The sequence below is a fragment of the Desmodus rotundus genome, chromosome 1, assembly GCF_022682495.2.
Source record: "Desmodus rotundus isolate HL8 chromosome 1, HLdesRot8A.1, whole genome shotgun sequence".
Taxonomy (NCBI): Eukaryota; Metazoa; Chordata; class Mammalia; order Chiroptera; family Phyllostomidae; genus Desmodus; species Desmodus rotundus.
In genome coordinates this window covers 27016642-27036642 of record NC_071387.1, presented here as the reverse complement: position 1 = coordinate 27036642, position 20001 = coordinate 27016642, and the positions used below count along the sequence as shown (strand labels likewise).

The 20001-nt window shown below is 39.7% G+C and overlaps 1 protein-coding gene across 1 annotated transcript in view; it reads left to right on the top strand.

The window, feature by feature from the left end:
* TMEFF1 (transmembrane protein with EGF like and two follistatin like domains 1) overlaps nucleotides 1–20001 on the top strand; it is a 79421-nt gene that overhangs the window by 22045 nt on the left and 37375 nt on the right. The window contains exons 3-5 of the mRNA XM_024559961.4: nucleotides 8500–8629; nucleotides 12002–12028; nucleotides 13440–13536. Of these exons, the coding sequence (XP_024415729.3) occupies nucleotides 8500–8629; nucleotides 12002–12028; nucleotides 13440–13536 (254 nt within the window). The remainder of the gene's footprint in view (nucleotides 1–8499; nucleotides 8630–12001; nucleotides 12029–13439; nucleotides 13537–20001) is intronic.

Below are 20001 nucleotides of genomic sequence, written 5' to 3'. Positions count from 1 at the left end.
TGCAGTTGAGTCTCATTTAAAATGTTGACATTTCCCCCCTTTCCTTTTTGTTCTAGTCTCTCTCTTCCCCTTCTATTCTTACGTGCTGCTATCTCATCTTTTTAGTCTAAAGAACATCACTGACTTGGATCCTCAGGGCAGGTCAGGGCTAGAGATGGGCGAGAAAGGGCAACCTCGAATGCAGAGCTTTGCCTTTCGGGTGCTGTTTGGACTGTGACCCCATGGTCTGTCAGGAAGGGCAGCAACGGGTGGTACACTCATCGTTTTCTTTTTCTTTTCTGTGACTGACGTACAGTCTGGTTTTAGAACGTTGCTCACAAGATGGTCCCTGACTGAGGATTTCAGATGAGAGCAAGAAGGAACTAGAATTTTTTTCCAATCACGATCTTGCTCTAGTCATACCCATCGTTCCGGATGTTGGGGGGAGGAAAGGGTACAGCACTCAGGGATGAAAGCATGGGAAAGTCAGTATTTGCAGTAACTATCACCTCAGGCAGGTTTCTGTATCCTCCATCTGAGAAGAGAAGGCAAACTTCCCCTTACAGTGTTGCAGTGAGAGTCGAAATCAGAAAGAGAGCTTGCATATAAAACCTCTCTGAAAACTATAAACTATCATAGTTTATTTTCATTAAAAGAAATAGAGAGGGGGTGTACTTACTGTCCAGTCAGAGAGAGGTTCTTCGTGGTCAAGAGAGACTTGACAATCCCCATTTATTGACAGCAGCACTTTTGACCTGGCTTAGCTAATCTTGGGCTCACCTCTCCGCGGTCCTTCATGCGGTAATCTGGCCAGCGCGCTGTGTGTCTGGCTGTCCTGCCTCCTCCCCCAACCCTTCTTAAAAGAGATGGTCACCAAAATGGGCTCCATTCCTTAAAAGAAGGTCGTGGTGTTCATAGTGGATATCCTAGGCTCTTGTGAACTTTTACTTTTTTCTTTTCTTTTACATTAGATGATTTTTGTTGATCCATCTCCAGGTTCATGAGTCCTTTCTTCTGTCATATCTATTCTTCTCATTCCGTGAATTTCCAGATACTTTACTTCTAAATTTAGTTTCTATTAAAGTACTTTTAGTAGTTAAAATATTTAATATTTAAAATAGTTTATATTCCTCTGTTGAGATTTTCTGTCTTTTTATTCATTGCAGACACAATTTCTGTGAGTACAAATACTATTGTTGCTTTAAAATCTTTGCTAATTTTAACATCTGAGACATCTCAGAAATCATCTTTGTGGATGGTCTTTTCATTTTAGAATGGACTGTGGTGTTCTATTTTTTTTTTTTGTATTACAGTAACTTTGTATTTATCCTATACATTGTGAATGATGTGTTTTAGAGCTTTGAACTCTCTTCTGTTACTCTGAAGACTGTTGTTATTTTTGGAACAGTTGGCTGAACTCAACAGCAAACTCTGTCTTCCCTATTATGGCAGCAACACAAAAATGGTCATTTTTTTAAGCCTTCGCTGGGCTACTTGGCATATGTCCCACGAATGGTTCAGAAGAAGCCAGCCAGAGTTTGTACATGGGAGCTGCGACTCCCCTCTGATTCTCCTTTCGGGTATTTTCTTTCTCACTTTCCAGTGAGCCAGGTCGCCCTGAATTCTGTCCTCTGGCTCTGCAACCCAGAAAGATTGGAGGATTTTTTTAATTAGCATTTTCGGCGCCCTGCACCAGCAAGACCGGAACTGTTCCCCTCTTCCACCCGTGTTACAGTTTCCTGAGACTGAATTACTGATGTGGGATTGTTGGGTCAGCGGGATGCTCCTGTGCAGATTAACACTTTCACCAATAGAAAAATACATCAGACTGCTTATTTCTCCTCAGCTTGTGGGTAGTAGGCTTTGAAATCCTTTTAAAGTTTATAAATTTTAAAGGCAAAAAACCATTTTTAATTTGCATTTGATTGCCAGGGATATTAAAATGTTCCATATATTTATCTTGTGAATTAATATTTCCTTTCCTTTGCCTAGTTTTGGCGGCATCTTCTCCCTTTTGGTGGTTTGTAAAGGTGTGTTGCATGTGTGTGCACACGGGATGCAGTACATTGAGGGCTTACATCCTGTTTGCTGTGCTGAGCGATCTGTATTCATTAGCTGTCTAAACATTTTATATAGAATATATGGAAGTTTCTATCTCATGAGAATCTGTGATGTAGGTACTGTTTTGATATTTTTAAAGAGTAATATATGCTCGTAGTAAACAACTTGAACAATATATAAAAATATAATGAAAAATGTCTTTCGTCATTCCAGACTACCAGTTGTTCTTCTCAGAGGCAGCATCTGTTACTTCTTGTGTTTCCGTCTAGAAATATTCTGTGTCTTATACATATACATACATACATATACATATATATATTTAATTTCTCCTCAAAGTACTAAGTCAGTTAATGGTATTTACCTTAGAGATATTCCTTTTCAGTTTATATACATTACAGAAAAAGAGTTCTGTATTTTAAAGAAGGTATCCTAGTGTCATTTTCATTATTTTTTTTTCTTTTTATTGATTCTAGAGAGAGGGAAAGGGAGGGAGAAAGAGAGGGAGAGAGACATCCATGTGAGAGAGAAACATCAATTGGTTGCCTCTTGCACATGCCCCAACTAGGGACCTAACGCGCAACCCAGGCATGTGCCCTGACTGGGAATTGAACCGGCAACCTTTTGGTTTGCAGGATGAGCCCACCCAATTGAGCCACACCGGCCATGGCTCATTTTCACTTTTTGATACAGTTTTAAATGTAACAGATAATCCTGCTTATCTTTGTCTTTATGATCCTGATTTTCATTCTCTGAAAGTCTTTTCCCTGCAACTCTTTAAGATTATACATAAACCGTGTTTTGACCTTTTAAACATGCTTGAACAGCCAGAAAATCCTCTCACGATCTGTCTGAATCCCTTGCATTCTTACTTTGTGGCAAAGCAGGAGAGGGAAATAAAAGTTAGGAGCTGAGATCAGTAGACATTTATCCAGTGCTTAATTTGTGCTACATGCTAGGCTAGATGCTGAGGATATAAAGATGTTTCAAGTCAAGTTCCTTGCCTTGTAGGAGCAAACAGCCTAAGGGCTTACAGTTTGATTTGATCCTGCTGCTGAGCGAACCTGCCTTTGACTACTCTGCCTTCTTAGGAGCTTATAAATCTGCTCAATTTAGACTTAGGTTCTTGCCAGTTTAAGAACAGTGACCTCATAAGCCCATTAAACATAGGAGGATGCTTTAGCAATATCTTTCGATTCGTTTAAAAAACTTTGTTATGATTCAGCATGCTTTCAGTGTTAATAAAAGCTTCCAGAGATATAATTTTAACACATTTTAACAAATAGTAACAGGGTTTTAAATAAAGTCTAAAACTTTTTTTAGTCTATGAATAAGAATTATTTTATCTCGCCACATTATGTGAACAAAGCTACTTTTATTAATGTACAAAGAAAAATAATCAGTGTTGCATCTTTCCATTAAAACTTGGGTAACATACAAAGAGGAGTGCTTATGACGTTTTTCTGTTTTCTGTCTTCCTCCTTGATCCAGCCCAAGTCTGGAGGTCTGAGGGTCAGGTGAGCTGGTGACATCAGTCAGTCTGGGTCTGAAGGGCCGAGAGCCTGGAGGGGACCCGTGCTCCTGCTTTGGCAGTCAGGCAGAGAGCGGATTCTTTCTTCTCCCACTATTTCATTCTGTTCAGGCCCTCAGTGGGTTGGCTGATCCCACCTATACTGGGGAGGGCACTTAGTTTGCTGATTCAAATGCTGATCTCATCCAGCAACTCCTGAATAGGCATATCCAGAAATAATGTTTTATCTGGGCACCCTGGGGGCCCAGTCAAATTGATACATTAAGTTAATGGCCTTATTATTTTCTTATTGATTGTATTCAGCTCCATTCCTGATACACAGGAGGTACACAGTAAATGCTTGAATGGTTGTGGCTCCAGAATCGTACACTGCTGTACCTCTCTAAACTACTTCAAGTCACTTTCTTTCTGCTGAAGAGAAGGTATAGCAGCGAGTTCTTTCCCCCAGCAAGCGAGGCAGTATAGAGGAGGCAGACCTCAGGTGAGAGTCTCTGCCTAAGTCAGGAGTTGCCAGTTAAAACTGCCCAAATCCCTTACTTTGTTCATAGCATAAGGAGAGGTTCCTAAGAGAGACCCCTGGAAACAGACTGGCCGCCCGTAGGTCTGTGCTTGTTAGGCTGAATTTGAGGGACATGGCCTAGACTACGTTAAGTGCTCTGTCACTACCACCAGGTGACATAAACCTTGAGTGTGTAGTGGTTAACGTACGTCAATTATGAGAAATCGAGGTTTTCTACTTGCTAACTATGGCTCCAGGCCTGCTTAAGTCTCACAAATGATAATAGCAATCAGTCCCAGGACCAGCTGATGTTTTTTGAGAATTTACTATGGCTAGATATAAATGCTAAAGATGAATTTCTCTTAGTCTTCATAACAACTTTATTAGAGAATACTGTAGTCTCATTTATAATCAGGACTTTACCGATGGGGGAAATGGCACTAGTGCTAGCCCATAGACACACGGATGGTGGGCCCAGGATTTGAACTCAACATTTACTTCAGAGTGCTAGCGCTGAGTACCAAGTCACGTGCTTCCCAGGATTGTTACGATATTTAAGATAGGACTTTTAAAGTTGTAGCCAGTGTTTACTAGATAGAAACTCTAGAGTAAATGTTGCTACTACCTTAGAGATTCTCAGCCTGATCAGATTTAATGACCCCTTTTCATAACCAATAATTTGTATTCTGTTTCTTAATGAAATTTGTAGGTAATGTAACTTACATAAATGCATAATTAAAGAAATCAATATAATATATAATTCCAACGTAAAGGAGAAATAAAAATATTCATACTAAAATAATTATCTTACTATAAATTACTCAAAATGTAAATGCTTGGGTGTGATTACACTAGAAGACAATACAGTAGTCCGATGCTTATAGCTACTTATAATGAGTATTTGGATTTAATAAAGATTAGAGCATTTTTATACCAGAAATATCTGAAAACAAAAATGTAGAGGTGTGGTGGGTGCTAGAATAAAAACTAGTATTAGGACAAGTTATAACAGACATAAGAAGCCTTATTTCTGTATGGTTAGTCTTACCATAGTTCCCATGTGAATGGCTGGAGAAGCATTCAGAAATTGTATGGTATGTATGCATGTATTTTTCGTTGGGGGGAACTGTTCTTTCCTTTGTGCTATATACGAGGTCGGTCCATAAGGTATCCAGCCATGTAACATGAAAGGTAGAGACATTTACTGAAGAAGATACAAGATACAAGAAACATTGTACATAGGACAATGACTCCACCTCAGTCCCCTTCAAAGTAGGCACCTTTGGGACCTCACACAGTTCTCCCAATCCCCACAGCTGCCCCATCATATTTTCCTGAATCTCATCAACAGTCTGAAATTTCTTCCCTTTCAAAGGTGATTTTAGTTTTGGGAAAAGCCAGAAGTTGCAGGACGCCAAATCTGAGCTGTAAGAGGGCTGAGTCACCTGGGTGATTTGATGTTTTGACAAAAAATTCTGCAGGAGATGTGATGCATGAGCGGGTGTGTTGTCATGATGAAGCTGCCAATCACCAGTTGCCCATAGCTGCGGCCTTCTGAATCTCCTGAATAGTTTCCACAGAGGAGTGTTCAAGCTTAGTGCAAAATTTGATGCAGATTCATTGCTTTACTTGCTCAGTCATAGTGAATGCTACAACCATACAGTACAGATGCTCACTGGAAGGAGTCTACCGCACCCCCACTGACTAGTACAGTGAAGTCATCATTGTTCATGCATGCGCATTCCAGGCCACTTTCCTTGCCTGCCAGGTTACATTGATGTTGTGTAAACTGTTCTCATTATATTAACAATGGCTGGACTTTTTCCAGACAGACCTCATACACCTAGCATCATGGCATCTGTCTGCTAAATTACAGTAATGTCCTTTATCATTATAACAATAAAAAAAATGTTCATAGGGGCATCTCTGCCTAAGAGGTGATGTTAGTACCTTTGAGACCACGCCATTAGAAAGTCATTAAGTATTTGTTGAGCAAAGAGTTGGTAGAAAAGTTCATAGACTTAGCACTTGACATCTTGGAATTTATGGTCTCTTTTGCTAAGTATGCATTGTATAATTACAAAGTAACATTGACTCCTACAGACATCATACAGGTTACTGTGTACATTTTAGGAAAAGAGAATAAAGGGATGTGATCCATGAATAATTGGAGCGATATAGGAAGGCTTCCTAAAGTAAAAACTTAATTTTAATTAAAGCTGATGTAGGAGGCTGCTGATAATGTATAGCAAGTCAACTTGAAATATTGGAGGTTCTCTTTATCAGTGCTAGACCTGTGGTAACATGTCATATTTATGGCTCATAAAGTAAATCGACCACTTTTTAAGAGTAAATGGGGTCATACTCATAGAAGGAGAGCAGGACGACAGCAAGGGGGGCTGGGAGGGTAGGGGGTGGAGGGGTTGAGCAAAAAGGGAAAGGGACTCATGGACATGGACAATAGTATGATGATTGCAGGGGGAAGGGGAGCATAAGGGGACTAAATGGTAATGGGAAAAAATATAATCAAGATTAAATTTAAAAAGATAAGAAACAGAGTAAATAATTGATGAAACTAAACCATGTTCCCTGGAGAAAAATTGAGAAATTCAGAAAATCAGGATAACAAAAAACCATGACAAGTAATGTGAAAAATTTATTGATGTTTTCTTCCAGGATTTACTTTATGAATATTTATTTTTTCTGAATAATTGAGATTATATCTGTGTAATTTACTTTCTGTCTTTACTTTTATTTGTATCCTTTTAAAATTTGCATTCTGTCTCATGGCACAAAATGCTCAGAAGTTATATATGTGACATTATTTTGCCTGCTTTCCACCTAACATTGTTTATCTTTTCCTGTCACACAGTATTCTTTTATAAGGTAATTCTCAGTGACTGTAATATTAATTACTTGAACAGATATAACATGCTTTAGGTTGTTTTTATATTTTTTAATTAATAAGTTTTTGTTTGAAACTGAGGCAGATACAGAGAAGAGACGGGTGGTTGTTAGGCGGTGGCAGTTGGGGGTCTGGGCAAAAAAGGTGAAGGGATTAGTAAGCACAAACTGATAGTTATAAACTAGTCACAGGAACGTAAAGTACAGCATAAGAAATATAGTCAGTAGTATTGTAACAATTAGTGTGGTGCCAGGTGGATACGGGAAGTATCGGCGGGTACTTTGGAAAGTGGGTGATCGTCTAGCTACTCTGCTGTACACCTGAAACTAATACAGAATAATACTGACTGCGATTGAAAAATAAAAATTAAAAAAAAATGGAAACGTCTGTAATAATTTTTTGTCCGTGATAGTTTCCTTCAGATAGATCCCTAGACATGTAGTTCTGGATCGAAAACTGCGTTCTGTTTTCAAGACTCCTGAAATGTGTTGTTAAATTACGTTCTCATGCGGTTGAACCAGTTTACTTGACCACGACAGGCATATTGGTATGCCTGGCAAATCGAAGTTTTTTTCTTTAATAGCCAGTTTTATGAGCTAAAAGTAGCATCTCATTTTACTGATTACTAGTGAAGGTCCGCATGTTTTATATATTAATTGACCATTTGTAAATTGTTCTGTCAATTTGTCGTTTGTCCATTTTTAAATTAATTTGTGTCATCTCTTGTTTAGTAATGATAATAACTTGTGTCATATTATATTTTCTGCAGGTTTTAAAACTTTAGTTGTTTATGATATTTTTGACATATAGAGGTTTTGACGTTTTTTAAACATACAGGTCCTGTGTCTGTTCTTAAATCTGGTTTCTTCTTCATCTGTCTTATTTCTACTCATCCTTCAAGTCCCAGTTCACATTTTCCCTTCTCTAAGAAGGTTTTTCTTGAATACTCCAGCTTACAGTGGTAGGTATTAGATATTATACTTACTGTCTAGACTTTTGATACAGTACATGATCTATCTTTACTATATATATATACACACATACACGTATATATTTATATGCACACATACATTTTCTGCTTGTATGGTGCTCTAACAAGATTGGAAGGTCTCTCAGAACAGTCCTCATGGCATTTGCGTCTTCTACAGCATTGACCTTGGGACAGCATATTGAATAAGTGCATTTGATCATAATAAAGAGACATTTTATTTTTAGTGCTCATCACAAACATTGCCAGGCGTCTCCCCTTGAATTATCTCACTGGATCTGTATAGCTAGCAAAACGATGTAGATAGGAGAGGGATTTTTATTCTTATTTCTATGGGTAGTTAATAGTTGTTTTCATTATAAATGTGAGAAAAGGTATGAGAAAGTAGTATAATTCTTCTTTTTTTAAACCAAATAAAAGAACAAGCTATTCTATAGTTAGAAGTATGTCATAATACTATGGTAATGCATTCATGAATATGAAATAAACTATGAATATTCATGCCTGTTTCTGAGAATTTGTTTTTGTTTCTTTTGCAGTGCCACACAAATTACATTCCCGTCTGTGCATCAAATGGAGACACGTATCAAAACGAATGCTTTCTCAGAAGAGCTGCTTGTAAGCACCAGAAAGAGATAACAGTAGTAGCAAGAGGACCGTGCTACTCTGGTATGTTGTGATGTGCTTCTGAACACTTGCTGGAAATGGTTCTGCCGCATTTTCTCAAAGGAAGTTTGCAGCCACAGGTGTATTCCCAGAACAGCTGTATGCATTGGTGGTGATTGTGTGGGGAGTAGGGGGCTCTTTTCCTTCCATTTTGTGTTGTTTTTTAGCCCCAAGGGATCTTGTATCAACTATGTTACTTCTCAGTACACTTAATGCTTAGTGCCTTTTTTTGTGAGGACTGCATTTCTTTTGTCTATGGTTTGACTATTAGAATAGGAGTTGGGGTGCGAAATGATATGGGGCCCAGTTTGTTGGTTTTTATTTTTCGGTTGGGGGGAAGGGGTGGGGAGTATCTGTGGAAGCCATTAGTGCCCCCCCCCACCATGCGTCTCTTCCCTAGATCTTCTCTTTTCCTGTCTTTTTTCTATATGCCAACCCTTACCACCCACCTCCCCCTCATTGTTTATATGTACTTCTCCTTTTCTTCTTGAATTGGTAGTGGTTTATTTTGGAAGGAATTCTTGTAAGTGTCTCATTTGCATTTGTATTTGGGGGCAGTGGTGAACAAGAGGTATTGTAATTAGAACCAGTGTATGAAGGTTAGCAGGAAAGGTGGAGACTGCTCTTCCATGATGTATTCATTTTCCTTCTCTCCCCACATATTATAGTGCCTGTGTTCACAGTTTTTATTAGGGCTCCATTACATAAGCTTGATTGATTGCTTGTCCATGTGGTTGATCTCAGACTTCATGTCCGTTAATAGTGCACAGCTCAAAGCCCCCACGTTAAGTTACGTGGTCGGTCTTCACTCTAAGGCTGTCGTGTGTGGCTCGCTTCACCCTGAGATCTGACGTGGTCAGTACCCTCCCTAAACAAGACGTTTCTATCAGGTGTGGCATAGGTGATCTCCCAGAAGCTGAGGACAAAGACCAGCCCTTTCTTTGGGCAAGGCCAAATTCTTTTCTATAGACTTAATAATTAGGTGCTTGGTGAAATTATGTTCTCAGGCCAATTGATTGTCATTTGGTGTGGTTCTTACATACTTCTCTAAGTACATTGCGTTTCAAAGACTTGATTGAGAGACCAAGAAGGAATATGGAGTTCTTTGCAATCCCCAGTTAACTGTGCATTGTTTATGAGTGGTATGTGTTTAAGACACCAACCGCTTTGATAGGCAGTGAATGGTAAACGTTAGAAGGCAGAGTGGGAGATTGGAAAGAGCACTGCCCTAGGGTTAAAAGACCTGCGTTTCAAGTGACTCTAGTTCTTATTGACTGTGTGAGCTTGGACAAGTCACTTAACCACTTGGAGCCCCAATTACCCAAATTGTTAAATGGATATCATCTCCTGGGGTAGTTCATGAGGGTTGAATGAGCTCAGCTGTGTGGTGCTAGACCTGTCAATTTTGTTGTCTGCTGGGTGGGTCAGTGTTGCTCATGGCGTTTGGTCTTCGACTGGTCCTATTCCCTGCATTAAAAAACACATTCTCTTTTGTTTACTCGAAAACTCCTAATGCTTTAAGCCTTTGCTCCTCTGTGAAAGCTTTCTTCCATGCCATCTCCTGGCAGGGTCTGTTCATATCTCTTTGTATATACCTCACTTTGTTTCATTTATCTGCCATGTCTGTTTCCAGGCAGATCAGTTTTTTCTCAGCTGGAAGGCAGCATGCCCCGCCTAGGGAGGCACGTCATAATCCCGGGGTTGGTGTGGAGTTATGTGGGCTGGGGAGGGTGTGGGTACAGGGAAAATACAGTTTGCAAGAAGAACACCTCATTATCAGTAGTCATGTTGTACTAAGCAGGGGCTTGCTGCCCGTCCCAGCTCTTTGTTTGGTGGGGAGGGATGTGAAACTTTGGTTCTCGATGATATTGAAGATCAAAATTCTCTCCTCCACATGCTTCAGATGCATGAGTTACAGTTCTGTTCCGTTGTTTCCGAAAAACAACTCAGTATCTGGTTAGAAACAGGATAAGACCAGTTTGAACTGGTTCTGCAGTTATAACAATATATCATTTATTTGGGAATTTTAAATAACACTAAAGGAAGGTGTTAGGATTATATTTTTAAAAATTGGGCATGGGTTGAAAAAAAGTTGGGAGTATCTCCTGCCCTAAGACTGTCTTACTAATTTACTCCTAGCATTTACCATGTTGCCTAGCACATCTGTACCCAATCAATGTGGGATGGAAAGAAAAGGGGAATGTTTTTCTAAAAAAATTTTGGTCATAAAAGTAATTTTAAATTGAGTTCCCCTCTTCCTTCTCTTTTTTTTTCTGCTTTCACTCCTTCTTTTCTTCCTTATTTAGAGAAAACGTAAGTTTTCTATGACTGATTAATCAAAATTGAATGCAATTTAAGACTTTTTATGAAACCCCATAAAGATTTTGCAATGGGTACTACCTAAAAGGATTCTCCAGTTCTTCCCGTTTCTGCCGTATCTGAAGTTTGGAGATTGTCTGAAGGAGCTGGACGGCGAGGGAGCAGTATTGTTGGGGTGTCGTCTCCCACTCTGGAGAACTGTTAGAAGCACTGGAGTGGGTTCTCCAGGGCATCCTCCCCCTGCAAAGTGCTGCCTAAAGTGTCAAGTTCTTCACTTGCCTCCTCTGCTGTTTTCCTGCTATGTGCTGACGATGCCGCAGCACCACTCTTCTCAACATGCTCTGTGCCATATGTTGGTTCTTTTAGGATTATAGAATAAATATTTTACACTCGTTACATCTTAGGCTGGCTCCTTGCTGGTAGCTTTGAGGGAGGCTCTTTAATTTCGCTAGTAACAAGTCTCCCACCCACCTCTCGGTGAGATTCCTTCCGGTTAGGTTTTCCAAGTTAATTTCATCAGTAGTAGGACCCCCCCCCCCCCCCCCCCCCCCCCCCGCCGCCTTCTAAACCCTGGGGCTTTTCTTACCTTTTGGCTTTGGGTTTTTATGCACAGATTTCTTTAAGATTTTTGGAGCAACACCCAAAGCCCTTTCCCTCCCTTTCTAATAAAAACAGCTTGCTCATTATTTCTCTTAAGCTTTAACAAAATTAAACTTTTCTTCTACCTTTTGAGAGAGTTAATTAAAATATTTTCTATTTAGCCATTTACTTTACAATATTTATTGGTCTTTGCTCTGTGCAAGGCACCTGGATATTTCCTGAATGGGCTACAAAGATGCCTGAGGTATAGAAGTTAGTCTCCCCAAGGAATTTGTATTTAGAGAAAAGCACGAAGTAGGTATATAAGAATAAACTATATATATTTAAGAAAAAACTTGGAAAAGAGAGGGCTACATGAGAATGGATATCCCAGTTTGATTTTCGATAAGAAACGTCCTGTGTGATGAGGTGAAACTTCCAGGAAGGGTGTTCATCTTTACTCTGTTTTTTTCTCAGATAATGGCTCTGGCTCTGGAGAAGGAGGTAAGTTCCAAGTACCCTGTAAAGGGCATTTGTTTTCTTTCTCTTTTTACGGAGCTAAAAGTCACATGCCATACCATCTGCCTGTTTAAAGTGTGCCATTCAGTGGCTTTTAGTACATTCAAATCATCATATATTCATCACTGCCAATTTCAGAGCGTTTTCATTATCCCAGGAAGAAACCCCCCCCTTAGCCATCACTCCAATCCCTGTGTCCCCCTTAGCCTGGCATCTTTGTCTCGTGCAGTTGTTTTTCACTGAAGCTTTGTTGTCAGATGAAGGGGAAAGGTAGCTCCTGTTAGACTGAGGTCATACCAGGTGCCCTGTCATTGGATCATCCCCACAAGCGGTTTTAGTTCATAAGGAACTTTCAGGGGTTTGGTATTAAAAAACCTGGCGCGAGTTGTGCACAGCAAAGAGACGACTTACAGAACAGCTCTCCTGGAATCTAGAGTTTAAACTATTAAGATTTTCCTGTTTGTTTGAATTTAATTTTATAAATATGTGAATTATTTCCGCTGTATAAAACTAATACTTGGGAATAGCATGTAACAAAGTTCATTCTAAATGTTCAGAATTAAGAATGACTGCCTCCTAGTTTAATGAGGCTGTGTATAGTTTTTAATGAGTATCCATTGTTTGCAAAATAATGCCTGCGGTACTATGGGGATGCAGAAAGAGAAAACTCGCTGACAAATGAAAACTACAGTGGTGATACTTTCAACACTATTTAAAACTTTACTCCAGGCTTCCACATCTCCCAGCATCCTCAAATTTCATATTAGGTAGGGATTTTATTTTTATTTATTTTTTAATTTTTTATTGTTATTCTGTTAGAATTGTCTTCCCCTTTGTCCTCCTTCACCCAGCCCACCTCCGCTCCCACAGTCAATCCCCACACCATTGTCCTTGCCCATGGGTCATTCATACGTGTTCTTTGTCTAGTCCCTTCCCCCTCTTTCCACCACTATCCCGGTTCTCCCTCCTTTCTGGTCACTGTCAAGTCTGCTCCCTGTTTCCACGCCTCTGGTTCTGTTTTGCTCGTTAGTTTATTTTGTCCATTGGATTCCTACATTTGGAAGGGATTTTAAAGGTCACCTACAGAATGGAAGAAATGTCCTGAGGAAGAAGTTCATGGGTGACAGTTTCAGCTTAAAAAAATGATTAAAGCTTTGTGTGCATAGGTTAGGGGATTAATTTGCTAGCGCCAATACTTGTTTTCCTCACAGAATATGTTGCACTCAGCATTGGCAACATTTTTGGACTCAATCATTGATGCATTTTGGAAGTAATTGTTTTTCAAGAGCTGGGGTACATTTTCCCCAGAAATAGAATAATTGCTGTTGGAAACATGAAGCATATCTGGGAAGGATCCCAACTCTTGGTTGAAAATTTAATTTTTCTTTCTAAACAGAAGAGGACGGGTCCGGGGCAGAAGTTCACAGAAAGCACTCCAAGTGTGGACCTTGCAAATACAAAGCCGAGTGTGATGAAGATGCAGAAAATGTGGGGTGAGTTGGTTGAGATGTTTTTATCCTGTTGTGGAAAGGTATCGTTTAACCTGCTTCGGTATGTTTTCTGGATGCCTTCCATTTGTTGTTGTTCACTGCTGGTCTACTGCCTTCGCTCAGGTTGCTGTAATGCTGTAGTTATTTAAGTCAATGTTGGTGTATTTTAGAGCAAAAATCTGCAATGTGTCTTGGTTTTTACCTCTGTTATTTTTTTCACTGATAGTTTCATATATTTTATACCAAAGCCTAATTTTATTTGTCAGAAATACTCTTTATTCTGATTTACCCTACTATTATACTTTCAATTAGTATCAATAATAAATAGTTTCTTCTTAACCTGAATTTTTACACAAAAAATTACGTGTATTTTCATGTATTAAACATTCCAAAACTGTTTCAAAATTTTAGATTATGGTAAGTAAATATTATATAAGTAAAGAGTATTGATAGAAATCCCAGGTGCACCGACTGACATTATATTGTTTTATTTTTCCTTAGTGAAGACAGGTTTTGTAGCTGCTTGTTCAGCTTTCCATTTCACTCCCTATAAGAAACGGTGTCGTTTGGTAGAATAGTAACAATAAATCATCAAGCAGTCATGTTTGTTTCTTCCTTTCATTAGGTTTCTGTTTATTTATTGCCAGTCTCAGCCTTCTCTCATTTCCCTTGGTGCTTGCCTTTTATATGGTTGATTCTGAAAGCTTTAATGCTGACTGCAGGAGCTTAGTGAACAAATGGATCTTCACTTCAATTTACCTCTAGTGCCTATTTTAAAATACTTACTTCATGGAGACTTATTCTTTCTTTTGCATATTTTCCAGTCCTGTATTTTATTCAGCCTTCAATGCATATTTGAGCCTTTCACTTACTGACTGGTAGTAATATGCTTTAACTAGCATTAATGCCCACAGCGAGTTTTGCAAATGAAGATCACACCATTTTCATTCTTATATAATGGTCAAAAATCAGTTATTTGGATGGCACTTGGTAAAATTAATGTCTGGTAATTTTCTTAATATGTATTTCAAAGTAGGAGAGAATTGGCAAAAGACCAGCAAATTCAGTAAAAAGTGAATTCAGCAAAGCCTGCATTTGCTGTTTCAGCACGTTGGTCACGTGCATTGACATGTGCTGTCCCTTTCGAGCAGCGTGGTTTGGTTTGGAAAAACGTGTTCCAAAGTAGATATTAGCCTGTAGGGCAAGGGAGAAATGAATAATAATGGACTTGCAGAGAGGACAGATAATAGGTGTTGCACACTCTTCTTCTCACTCTGTACCGATAATTCGGTGTGATGAAACACCTCTTTGTGTGTGTGTGTGTGTGTGTGTTTGCAGAGACTAGTTCTTTGCAGCGTGTTTTCTCAGGACTGTTTTATAGTAGTGTTCAGAGTCAAAACAGTTGTCTGTGATGGATTGGCTTGGTCTATTGATCTGTTTTTATTCCTTTGACAGTATCTCTAGTCAGCCCTATTTCGCACATCTTTCTGCTATCATTTTTCATCCCTAAATTGAAAGAGATCATGGGCTTAGAAGAAGAGCACATTCTGTCTAGTCTCAGAGGTGGCCCCAAATGTGACATCTTCATGGTAAAACACATACCTGTCTGTGAGTGCTTCCTCATGCCATAACAGGCGGTCTCTGCCCAGTCGGAGCAGCTGTTGTATGTCCTAAGTTAATTTCGCATGTGTCTGTGTATTTGAGAGCTTGCAATCACTGCTTTTGCAGATACAGGTTCTAAGGGTAAGGAAGTGGGCACAGACCGGGGATGGCTTACCAATAATAAGGAACGCGTGCAGACTAAGGAGCCAGCGAAGGAGCACACACATTGGGATAGGCAGCCAAGTCCAGGCCAGGAAATTGATGCAATCATGAACAATAAGAAACAACTGGTACCTTTACCTAGACAATAAATGATTAAGCTAAAGTGGTTGTTCCTCCTATGGACAGAGACAAAAAGAAATTTTAGGAACATCTACTCTTTCAGTCTATTAAACATTTATTATTGATTGTAGTTGGGTTTAGCAATTTAAATGTATCTCCATGGTTATTGTAATTTAAAAAAACATTTAAATGGGGCATGGTACCAAGAAAGCTATATCAAGGTTATATATAAATACTTCAAGGCATCCTCTAGGTACTTTTCCTGGTTGCCACCAGGTGAGTAGTAACATCTGTCTAAAGGTAGTTTTGACCCAGCCACCCAGACCTGTTAGGTAGAGAAAACTCGGAGATGTGGAAGTACGGCATTAGCCATTAAGCCTTGATTTTTATGTAAAAACCTACTATTTATTAAAAGGTGATGTATTATTTTTTATTAAAAGATACAATTTTTAGTTATTAAATACAGAATTTCTTAGTTACAAACCAAGTCCTTACATCATTACTTAATTATTATAAATTCTACCAGGATCAGAGAATGTTAAGGTTGACTAGAATCTTAGAATGTATCTTCTAATCTAAACTGTTCACTTTACAAATGAAAAAAATCATCAAGGACTAAAGTCAGAGGGTTTTGAGGGGCGGATTCTCCTAAGTTCTAGAATAGTGTTTTTTTTGGGGGGGGTGTGGTTTACATCTGCCTCCCTGTATTTGTCTGTTTCATTCCCAGAGGGAATGCTGTTACCTTCTTCCTACTTCATGAACCGCTGCTTGATGACTTGTTAAAAAGTAGTGCCCTCTTCTTCGGCCTGGTCCCAACTTCCTTAAAATCTGCTTGTTACTCTGAATACTAGGTGCTTTAGAATTGTTTGTGTTGTTATTATCTAGACCACCAGCCACATGCCGATTTAATCGATTTCTAATCAGTGACTTTCAGATGTTTTTGAACGTGAGTCCATATAAGAAATACATTTACACTGTGACCCAGCATTTGTGTATGTATGAGGGGGGACCTCAAAACCCCAAGAATTTATTTATAAAAATTTGTGTATTTATTCCTCATGTTTAAACTTGAGTAACCTTCAAAGCACACTCCATTTGATGAAATACACCTATTGAGATGTTTTTTCTGCTGCTCAGAACAGTTTTTGAAGTTGTCAATATAGATGCCTTTTAGTGCTTGTGCTGCTTTTTGTTTTGCTTCTTCCACATCGGCAAAACATTTCCCTCTGAGGACTTTTCATCTGGGAAAATCAAAAAAGGTTGCTTGGGGCAAGATTGGGTAAGTAGGGAGGGTGGGGCATGGGGGTCATTGTTGTTTTTGGTCAAGGACTGCTGGACATTCAGTGCAGAGTGGGAAGGTGTTCTGTAAACCACCCATCGTGAAATGGGCAAATGTGTTGAACAAGTCTTCTAAAAAAATTCACTGAAGCCAGATGCAGCCTCTCACACCACCACCAGCTGGCACACTGATACAGATGGGTTCCTAGAACTCTACCCTAGTGGGGGAAACCTGTATTACACGGGGCCTGCCCTCCAGAAGATAATTCTGTTCATTTTTAGGTCCCCCCTCATACACATGGTAATAATACATAAAAAGTAAAACAAAATTTTGTGAAGTATTAAATGCAGTGTACTGTAATATTTTCTATCCTATTTTCTTAAAAATAGTTGGAGTGATTCACTAAATTGACTTCATAATCCACTAGTGATTATGACCTATAGTTTGAAAAATATTGCTCCATTGTATAGATATAATAGATAGGATATTTCATGTCCTATTTTTAGTATGGGTTTTAATTTTAAAATATTTTATATATTCTCATTTTGAAATGTCTTTCCTGTCAGAAGAGCTGTTATATAACCTATGTAGTTTCCCAAGGGCAGCCAAACCCTTTCTGTTGCTTTAAAAATCTTTTTCTCTCTATCTTGATAATAGTGTTAAAATGCCTGGCATTTGAGGAGAGGGGAGAAATGGTACCGTGTAGGTCGATTTTCTGGCTAGTAAGGGAAGTGCCAATTTTTTATTTAGCCATTCAAATGGAAATTGATTTAAATATATTTTCTTAAACAGAGTACACAGAACATATTTTAACAATATCAGTGTTACAGTTTTTAGACATTGTTAACATACATTATTTTTAGCTCTTTCTGGTGGGTAGAAGTATTATCCTGACTTTACAGGTGAGGCTGAGGTCAGAAGAGGCTGAATGGCTTGCAGTTAGGCAGCCGAACCAGAACCAGGGATTTATTCCCTGTTGTGCCTGCCCGTGTGCGCCGTGCTGATCTCCGGGGCCACCGGTGTTCTCAGTGGTGTTCGTTTCACCCCTCTGCTTAAGGACCCATCTGCTTTGTGTTTTGGGTTCTTATATCATTTTTAAGAAATATTTTTTCTTCTCCTGTGTAGGGCTCTTAGTTGCTGCCTCTGGGTGCTATCGCTGTGCCTTGTCCATGAGCCTGACTGTGCATGGCCCCAACTTTTAATTTGCTTCTCTGCTTCCCTGGCATAGGAAACAAAATGCTTGTGGGAACTGTGTGTAGCTAATGTGAGAGTACATTCTAAATGTAAAGTCAGAGGAAATAGGTTCTTGAGTGAAATGCATGGACTTCATTAACTGCATGTATTTTTATCTCTCTTGTCTGCTCAGTGGCTACTTTACATTTTTGTAACTTGAATTATTTTTGCTTCCGAGAGGCTTTCCCCCCTTCTGCCTGAAGCACTGTCTGTCCAGTGGCATTATGGGCTTTGCCTGGGTTTCTGATGGCTGTCCTCATCAATGCTCCCCTTATGAATTGATGCGCAGGGTGAGGTAGTTGAGATTCCCAGAAATTCAGCTCCTCTGTGGGTGAGGTTTCAGTATCCCATTGTGACATTTGTGAAATACAGCAGGTAGCCTTTCTACTTGGTCCTAAAAGTTGGAAACAGTGCCTGTTTTACAGGAGGTTATAGTTCTAATCTGAAGTCACTGCTGCAAGACAACCATCAGCCGTGTGCCTGGACAGTGGGCCAAATAATCCTAGAACTCCTTCACACCAGTGTCTGTTAAATACCCCGCTCACGAATGGCTTGAGCAGTCTGTAGATTCATCAGGCATAATGTCAGGGCAGGTGAGTTATAAAAATCCTCAGATTATTTCTTTTGAACTTTGTGCTGCACTTCTGCCTCCTCGATGCCAGTCTCTTTGGAGAGGCTGTTCTATTTTTGCCCTGGAGTGATAGAAGATCTCAGAGTTGCTCAGAGAACCATGTGTGTGTGCAGTATGACAGACAGCGCAGATAAGCAGGCAACCCACCTACTGGACATCTCTGTCATTTTTGGTGGTACCGTTTCCTGTTTTGACACAGATGGCTGGTCAGCATCGCGATCTGCCTGAGTCTCTCCCTTAGGAGGCGCAGTGAAATGCTCGCCCTTGTTTCAACGGGGAGAGCGATGCTTTATATTCATCTGTGTCTCCCTTATGTCCTCTTTTCTGGAAGGCACATGTGCTTTTTATTTTTTTGTTTATTTTGTTTTTCTTTATGTTTATTGTTGACACTACTGTAGATGTCCCATCTATCCCCCCTGCTTTTTTGCCCCCCTCCTCCCAACCCCCACTCCCCCATCCCTCTGGCCATCACCACACTGCTGTCTAAGTCCATGGTTATAAGTAGATGTTTTTGCATCTTTTCTACCATTATCTATGCTTCTGTTCTTATTTCCTCCTAATTAAAGGTGACCATAATTTTTGTCATTTAACATAGCCTTAATCTGGATATATAGGATAGTAGACTTTTAAAAGCTATTTACATTTAATAAGTTCCTACTGCGGCCCCTTAAATTAGAGTGGAAAACTAATTGTATGCCGTTCTTTTCCTTCTGACACAGGAGATGAAATACTATCAAACTTTATTTTATACAAAGTATAAATTGGATGTTAATAATGCCAGTCTCCTTTGTCCAGAAATATCCTCCTGTAGCTCTACACAGCGGCCAGTAAAGGTTTCCTTTGAGAGGGTTTGTTTTTAAAATGCAAAACACCAGATCCCCATGACCTCTTGCAGGATTCCAGATGCTCTGTTACTCTTTCATACTTTGCCCCTGTTCTTTCTTCTGTCTGGAGACCCATCCCTCTTCATCCACTTGTTTCTACTCTTTCTTCTAGACTCGGAAGAAGTGTGTGACTTGAGTCAGAGGTCAGCACCTCCTCTTGGAAGCCTCCCTTGCTCTGTTCCACAGTCCCTACGAGTTAGGTGACTTTATTCTGTGTTCCTCCTTGGTCTTGAGAAACCTCTGCGTTGCACGCGCTGTACTGTTGGGATCACTGGCAGATTGTGGGTCCTGGAGGACAGGGACTTTGTCTCGCTGATTTCTGTATCGGGCGAATTTGCCGTAAGGTGGGGGAATGGTAGCGGCCCCCCGTGGGTCTTTAGTGACCTCGTGACAGTTCACAGTGGGGCTTTCTTACTCACTTAGAGCCCCGCACAGGACCATTTTGAGAATTTAATACGTGTGAGAGGGACTAGTATTGTGCTGAACCGGTTGCAGGCTTCATTAGGTGTTTGTTAAATCTGAATAAGTTCACATGAAGTATTTTAAGCCGTTGTTTT